This window comes from Aplysia californica, unplaced genomic scaffold (genome assembly GCF_000002075.1).
Source record: "Aplysia californica isolate F4 #8 unplaced genomic scaffold, AplCal3.0 scaffold00710, whole genome shotgun sequence".
Classification (NCBI taxonomy): Eukaryota; Metazoa; Mollusca; class Gastropoda; order Aplysiida; family Aplysiidae; genus Aplysia; species Aplysia californica.
This window is the reverse complement of record NW_004797980.1, coordinates 273,060-280,761: the sequence shown is the minus strand read 5'-3', so window position 1 is coordinate 280,761 and position 7,702 is coordinate 273,060. Positions and strand designations below refer to the sequence as shown.

At 42.5% G+C, this 7,702-nt stretch overlaps 1 protein-coding gene across 1 annotated transcript in view; it reads right to left on the bottom strand.

The window, feature by feature from the left end:
* Window positions 1-1,305: 1,305 nt before the first annotated feature.
* LOC101860050 (zinc transporter 2) overlaps window positions 1,306-7,702 on the bottom strand; it is a gene marked incomplete in the record, with an annotated part of 19,573 nt that continues 13,176 nt past the window's right edge. Inside the window, 5 exon segments of the mRNA XM_013088252.2 lie at window positions 1,306-2,326; window positions 3,418-3,552; window positions 4,937-5,042; window positions 5,699-6,080; window positions 6,945-7,098. Of these exon segments, the coding sequence (XP_012943706.1) occupies window positions 2,187-2,326; window positions 3,418-3,552; window positions 4,937-5,042; window positions 5,699-6,080; window positions 6,945-7,098 (917 nt within the window).

The window sequence follows — 7,702 nt, the reverse complement described above, 5'->3', positions numbered from 1 at the left end:
AACAAACACATTCACACATAGTGAAACCAAACACTCCGCCGAAAGTAGAAACTTTTTTTATGAACATCAACGACAAGAAATATTCAGATTCTTGAAATATCAACCATTTAAAAAAAAATAAAACAAAATAAACTTTTCGTAGTGATCCTTTTCATTAGCCTATTTACAGAAAATAATATGAATTTTTGTTTTGCGAAAGAAGAAATTGTCATTACCGGTATATGCAAGCCTTGGCAGTTTGCATCTAAACATATGTGTCACGACGCAGTGGAATCAGGCGTTCGTCAATTTTTGGGCATGTGGAGTTATTGGTATCGCATTGAAGCTTGTTCATTTTTCTTGCTTTCGATGAAAGAGTAGTCATTTATCTTGGTTATATGTCGAGATATTTGCGATAGAACGAGGTGGGGTTGCCTGGTCTCAGAGGTAAAATTATTGGGGAAAATGGCCGCCAAAGTTTGATTATTTACAAAGCCTCAGAGTCAGCGGAAACTAACAATTTACATTTTTTTAGCCTTTAATTAACATTTTTCAATATAATTTACAATGGAATGAGCAGGTGTTGAGCCAAAAAAACAAATTTCCATGAAAATTGTCAAACCACGGAAAAGTGTCAGTTTCTTTAGTTTCATTATTTGGACGATTGCCTGATTTCACCACGATGCATCACATATATATAGAAATCATTTTCACAGAGTGGGTTATTCTTAGTGTACAGATCAGCTCTGCCACCCCTTCCTTCCTCTGTCCGCATACATTTACCACTTGGCTCAGACATATTTCAAAGGCAAACACATAATTTTTAATAATACTGGCTCTCCACTTCTCTCTCCCTCTCTTTCTATGATCTTTCTCACCTCCTTCTCTCCCATGTGTCCTCTCTTTTTCTCTCTCTCTCTTTCTCCCTCCCTCTCCTACTTATCTCCGGTGTCCTCCCTTCCTCTCTCTCTCTCTCTTCTGTCTCTCTCTCCTGCTTCTCTTATATGTCCTCCCTCCCTCTTTCTTTCTCTCTCTCCCTCCTTCTCTCTCTCTCTCTTTCTGTCTCTCTCTTCTGCTTCTCTCCTGTGTCCTTCTCCCTCTCTCTCTTTCTCTCTATCTCTCCACCACAGCATGTATGTTTACTCACACCATTATCCCCACCATAAAATCTCTGTCAGCTGTCATGAAACTCCTTCAACAAGATCTCTGCCTTACAGTCTGTCTTTGTCAGTCTATCTAGATCTACCAGTCCAGTCTGTCCATTGACATGTCTCTCATCAATAGCCCATCTGCCAGTCTGTCTTCCTTGTCCAATCTCCCCCCGCCCCCCCCCGAAAAAAACACAAAAAAACACAAAAAACACAAAAAACACCAGCATGGGCCTCGAGTCAGCCTTAGGTTCTATTCGGGTCATTTTTAGGCTCTGGTCAGTCCAAGTTTCTTGTCAGTACTAAGTCCTGGTCACTCTTAGGGACCGTTCACAAACAACGTCGGCTAAAATTGGGCCGAGGATGACCACTCCCCCTCCTTCCCATTGTCATCTTGTCATCTTTCCCTGGTTTTAGTTAACCCTTGGTTTTAGGTCTGTCCTTGGTTTTGGCTAGTTCTGGTCAGTCTTATGAGCTTATCAGACTTGGACAGCAGTCAGTCCTGGGTTTTTGTCAGTCCTAAGCTCTGGTCAGTCCTGGGTACCGGTCAGTCCTAAGCTCTGGTTAGTCCTAAGCTCTGGTCAGTCCAGGGTACTGGTCAGTCCTAGGTAGGCCCTGCTGGTCAGTCTTGAGTCCTGGGCTCTGGTCAGTCCTAAGCTCTGGTCAGTCTTGAGTCCTGGGCTCTGGTCAGTCTTAAGCTCTGGTCAGTCCTAAATCTCGAGCTCTGGTCAGTCTTAAGTCCTGGGCTCTGGTCAGTTGTGGGTAGGCCCTGCTGGTCAGTCCTAAGCTCCGGTAAGTCTTAAGTTCTAAGGTCTGGTAAGTCCTAAGTCCTAAGCTCTGGTCAGTCCTAAGTTCTGGGCTCTGGTCAGTCCTAAGCTCTGGTCAGTCCTAAATCCCGAGCTCTGGTCAGTCCTAAGTCCCGAGCTCTGGTCAGTCCTAAGTCCTGGGCTCTGGTCAGTCCTAAGCTCTGGTCAGTCCTAAGTCCTGGGCTCTGGTCAGTCCTAAGCTCTGGTCAGTCTTAAGTCCTGGGCTCTGGTCAGTCCTAAGCTCAGAACATTCCTAAGGCCCCTTACAGTCGCTGCAGTCCACCATGTCAGTGACGTACTCCTCCACCTGCATGGTGGTCTCCGAGATGTTGAACTTGCGTTGTATGGCGCGCGACGCCAGCTTGAGGACTCTGTGCGGGTCGGAGCGCTTGTCTGTGGACAGAGACAGTCATAATATGGTTACGGAAAATATGTGAGGCAGCGAGGTGAAATCAGGCGCTCGTCAAAATAAAGAAACTGGCATTTTCCACAGGTTTGGGAATTTTTATAGAATTTTTGTTTTTTGGCTCAACACCTTTGAAGATCATGCCCTTTAAAGAACACATTTCTGCGTGGATTATATTGAAAAACGTTGATTAAAGGCATAAAAGAAGCAAATTTTAAATTTCCACAGACTCTCAAGCTAAGGAAATAACTCACTTTGGAGGCCATTTTCTCCGCTAACTTTACCTCTGAAACCAACCGACCCCCACCTCCTTCAATCCCCAATATCTTGACTTGTATCCAAGATATACGAATATTTTTTTCATCAAAAGTAAGGCAAATGGACAGGCTTTAAAAATGACACCAACAACTCTGTATGCCCCAAAATTTACGAGCGCCTGATTTCACCATGTCGTGACACATATGCAGTCCAGCACGCACAAAGCGAAACTCGCCAGATGCGAAAATCTTTTTGTTATGTGCGAATTTTGCAATGTACAAATATTAAATACAAAGAACAAATATCACCACCTCCACCTCAACCAATACCCATTCACAAACATATATCACACATCCCCCTCCTCCCCCCCCCCCCCCAAAAAAAAAATTTTTTTAAAATAACAAAACAAAACAACCCCCCCCCCCCCAAAAAAAAAAAAAATACAACAAAAAAAAAAAAAACAACCCACCCACAAACCATCCTCCTACAGTAGACATAAAAAACAGTACTACAGCAAACTGTTGTTGATAACTAAGGCATCAATTGGTCGCTTTTAAGCACAAGGGGGCTATCCCGATAAACGCTGTTTTGAGAAAATCGAAGTTAAAGTTTTTGGATCTTTATTCATTTTCTTTAAAAGACAAGGAGGGTCTTCTCTATAACGAAACAAATATACATATCAGTGAAACTAAACTTCTCCTATAGGAAGGGCAATGCCCACTTTTGGTGTAGGTCAAGACTTCTGGAAACCCCTGAAATCTGGTTAGCCCGCTTATCCTAAAAAGTGACCAATTATTTGAGAGTGTGCGGGGGAACTGACCGATAGCTAGATGCACAGACAGGGCCACCTTGTCCATGGTGAGTGACCAGACCCTCAGGTTGTGGATGTCCAGCACCCCGGGAATCTCAAAGAACGTGTCGCGCACCTCGGCAAAATTGATGCCTCGAGGGGTACCTGGAGGGAAGAGACATGGAGTGAGATTAAAGGGATAATAAGTTTGTCTAGATTTTTAGTTGGGACACAATGTACTGTTTGTTAACTCTTCCAGTCCCAGCCATTTTTGTGCACTCCATGACCCCAGTCCCAGCCAATACAGCAGTATTTCAGAATCAGAGGTATGCATTCAAGGTAAAAGAACAAATATTATGAAAATTAGTTTAATTAGGTTCTCTAATTTAGAAAAATATTCAATTTCAATACACCCCAAAACTGAGAATATACACGCTTGGGATGGTGGGGGGTACAAGCTGAAAATGTTGTAGAGTTAGTCAGCTAAAAAAGTATTGCGTTTATAACCTTTAAACTCTGCACATATTATCATGATAAGATGTAAATCTGGGTAATATACAGGGTTTTTCCCCAGACAACTTATCGATAAGAAAAAAAAGCAGGCCTCTCCATTTAAAAAAAATTTTTTTTTAATTTAACCATCTAAAATACAGAAATGTAAAAATTCCATTTTAAAAAAAAGGTTAATTTTTTGGTAAAATAAAGTTGCCAGTTACCTAGATTTACACAAAAGTGTAGAATTTTTATCTTCTTTAAGTGGAATGTTTTTCAGCTGCACTTACTCTGCATTTTGAGTTTATTTTCAAGATGGCCACCATTACCATAACAACATAGACATTTACACAATATTTTAAAACAGATTTATCTTGTCCTTGCTATACCGAGTAATATAGGAAAGTTTTGAATTTATAAGCCCTACTAATTGCAAAGTAATATATATGTCAGCCACCTGTTCCCTTAACTAAAAAGAAAGATAATAATAATGCTTAAGTGCTTCTGCTGGATGTTATGTCCCTTTCAACTTGGGTTATATATGAAAAGTAGAGGTAAAGCCCATCTCCTCAATGATCTTATCTGTGTTGATTGGGGGGGGGTTAATAATACCTAAGTTGAAAAATAAAAATGTTTTTTTTTCTACCTTCCATAAGCACGACCACGATATCCCTCACCATGGTGTGTAGTGACCAGGACAAACAGGGAGAACAGGAATGTGCAGATGGGGTCGGCGATCTTCCACAACATCATGATTACCAGTTCAGTAAATTAACGACTAGACTACCAATGCCACTTAACCAAAAATATAGATAATAATAATAACGTTTCGCTTGGCGTTTCCTCCCGGATGTTATATCCCTTTCAACATGGGCTGGACCTGAAACGCAGGGTCTAAGCCTGCCTCCTAAATATCTAAATTGAGTCGATACGGGTGTAAAAATACCTAGATCTGAATAAAATTAGAGAATTATTCTACCTTCCATGATCTAAATTTAGTCGATGCGGGTCTAAAAATACCTAGATCTGAATACAATTAGAAAATTGCTCTCTCTACCTTCCATAAGCACAACCACGATATCCCTCATGATGGTGACTGTAGTGACCAGGACAAACAGGGAGAACATGAACGTGCAGATTGGGTCGGCGATCTTCCACTCCGGCTGGAAAAGACAGGACGAAAGATATTATAGTTATTTTTTTGTAATGGAGCTCACTCATACTTTAACATCATAATGAAGATATTAAGAACGCCTGTGACCCCTTACCCCCTCCCTTTTCAACTCTTTTTCTCTATCTTTTTCTTTTTGTCTATCTCTACTATTGCTCTCTGTGTCTCTCTTTTTCTCTATGTCTGTTTGTTTCCATCCATCCTTTCATTCATCCATCCATCCGCCTATCTATATATCTAACTATCCCTCTATATCTCTTTATCTATCTATCTATCTATCTTAGACATAATCACAAACACACACACACACAAACACACAAGCAAAAAGAACGAATAACTGTCATTAATTTACGGTTAAAGGTATAATATTACTTAGCAAGTCTAACAACACAACACTTCCCCCACCCTCACTCTGCACTTCATCAACCAGGCCGTGTTTCCTTCACACCCATCACGGTATTTTAGTAGAGGTTTTTCGACGCTCGCAACCGCATACGGTCACATGAGTGCCAGAAGATTAGAAGTGTTGCAAGAGAGTAACAAACATAAAAAGGAGGGAGGGGAGAAAAGGACGATAGATGTTTGATAGGAAAGATGGAGCAAACGACACCAGAGCACCCCCCAACCACCCACATACCCATCACCAACCTTGAAGTAGATGATGAAGGCTGCAACCAGCACCCCCACACTCTGAAACAGATCTCCGATCACGTGAATGAACGCAGCCTTGACATTGATGTTGGAGTTGTGGCTGTGACCGTGCGACTCGCTACTCTCATCGCTGGCGTCAGCACCCAAGAGCGGAGTGTTCGAATCCACAACAACGCCAATATTGTTCCCTCGTTCCATGTTGTCCACACTGCCGTAAGACGGCGTGGCGTTGCTCGACGCTAGAGGTGCTGAAGGTCGCCGATGACCTTGACTGTGACCATGACCATGACCCCCGTGGGAGTGACCTTGACCTCCATGGGAGTGTCCGTGACCCCCACCTCCGTGACTGTGGGTGTGCTGGTGGAGCGTGGTACCCAGGCTGGGAGAAATATGGATCAGGACAATGTCACAGAGGTACTGAGAATATTTAAGTGCATAAAAAAATATGTGTCACGACGTGGTGGAATCACGTGCTCGTCAATTTTTGAGTATGAGGAGTTATTGATATCTCCTGAAAGCTTGTTCATTTGCCTTGCTTTCAGAGAAATAATATCCGTCTACGTAGAATAGAAGTAGAGATATTTGTGACTGAAGGAGGGGGGGGGGGGTTGCCTGGTTTCAGACGTAAAATTATTTTATTGAGAAAATGGCTGATATCATGTTTGATAACTTCCACAGCTTGAGGGTCCTTGGAAAAAGAACATTTACATTTTTTGTGCCTTTATTCAATGTTTTCCAGTAAAATCCACACAGAAATGAGTTTTTAATTAGACAAAAAAGGTTCTGCGACAAAAAGAGAAAATAAAACAATTGCCCAACTGCCAGAAAAGAACCGTTTTCTTCCATTTCATTATTTTGACGAGCGCCTGATTTCACCAAGATGCCTCACATATAATAGCAAACAGTATATTTTATATACACATACATGCTTCCACGTCGATCACAACAATATCACAGATGTACTGGAAAAATTTCACTAGTGCATTAAAAAAAAATATAATAGCTAACATAGTATTGCATATACACATACATGCTTCCACTCCCACATAAATGCATCTGTTTGCAAACTGACTGACCAACACATGCACAATTACAGAATAATCCACGTAATCACTTATATCGACAGTGATCAGCATGACTGTATTCTATGATAAATTTCCCACAACCTATCCTGGCACACACACATAACGACACACACACACACATACACCTCCCCCACATACACCCTCATATCTCCACTCACAGTATATTGAAAGCGACCCCAGTGGCGGCAGTGATGAGCATGACAGTAGCGTCTATGGTGTAGTCGTCATCAATGACTCTGTTCACGGCTGAATAGACCAGGATGCCCGTCAGCACCCATAGCATCAGGATGGAGGTGAACGCTCCAAGGATCTCTGTTGTGTAAAGAGGTGAGGCATTGGGTGAGTGTTAGTGGTCTCTAGGAGGAGAACGATGAGAAGGAAGGGAGAGAAAAAGGAGGAGGAGGAAGAGGAGGAGGAGGAGGAAGGATGAAGAAAAGGAGGAGGAGGAGGATGAGGAGGAGGAGGAGGAGGAGGAGGAGGAGGAAAACGGGGTTCGCAGCCAAGTAGACCAGAATGCCGGTCAGTACCCACAGCATCCGGATGGAGGTGAACGCTCCAAGGATCTCTGATGTATAAAGAGAAGGGGAAGGTGAGATATTGTGAGGAGGAGGAGGAAGAAGAGGAGGAGGAGAAGGAGGATAGTATTTGCAATGAAATTACGTAGAATAAGGCCTAAGATTTGAGGTGTCGCTAGAGAGTAACATACAAAAAAAAGAAGTGATAAGGATAATTGATGTTGGGTTGGAAAGAAGGAGCAAACCACACCAGAGCAGTTGCCAACCCGCCCAGGAGGAGGAAGAGGGGTAAGAGGAAAAAGAGGTGAAGGAGGTGAAGAAGAAGAAGTTGGCTCACATATGAATAGGCCAGGAAACCTATCTACACCCATTTGAGGTGTTTGGGGGGGGGGGGGGGGGGG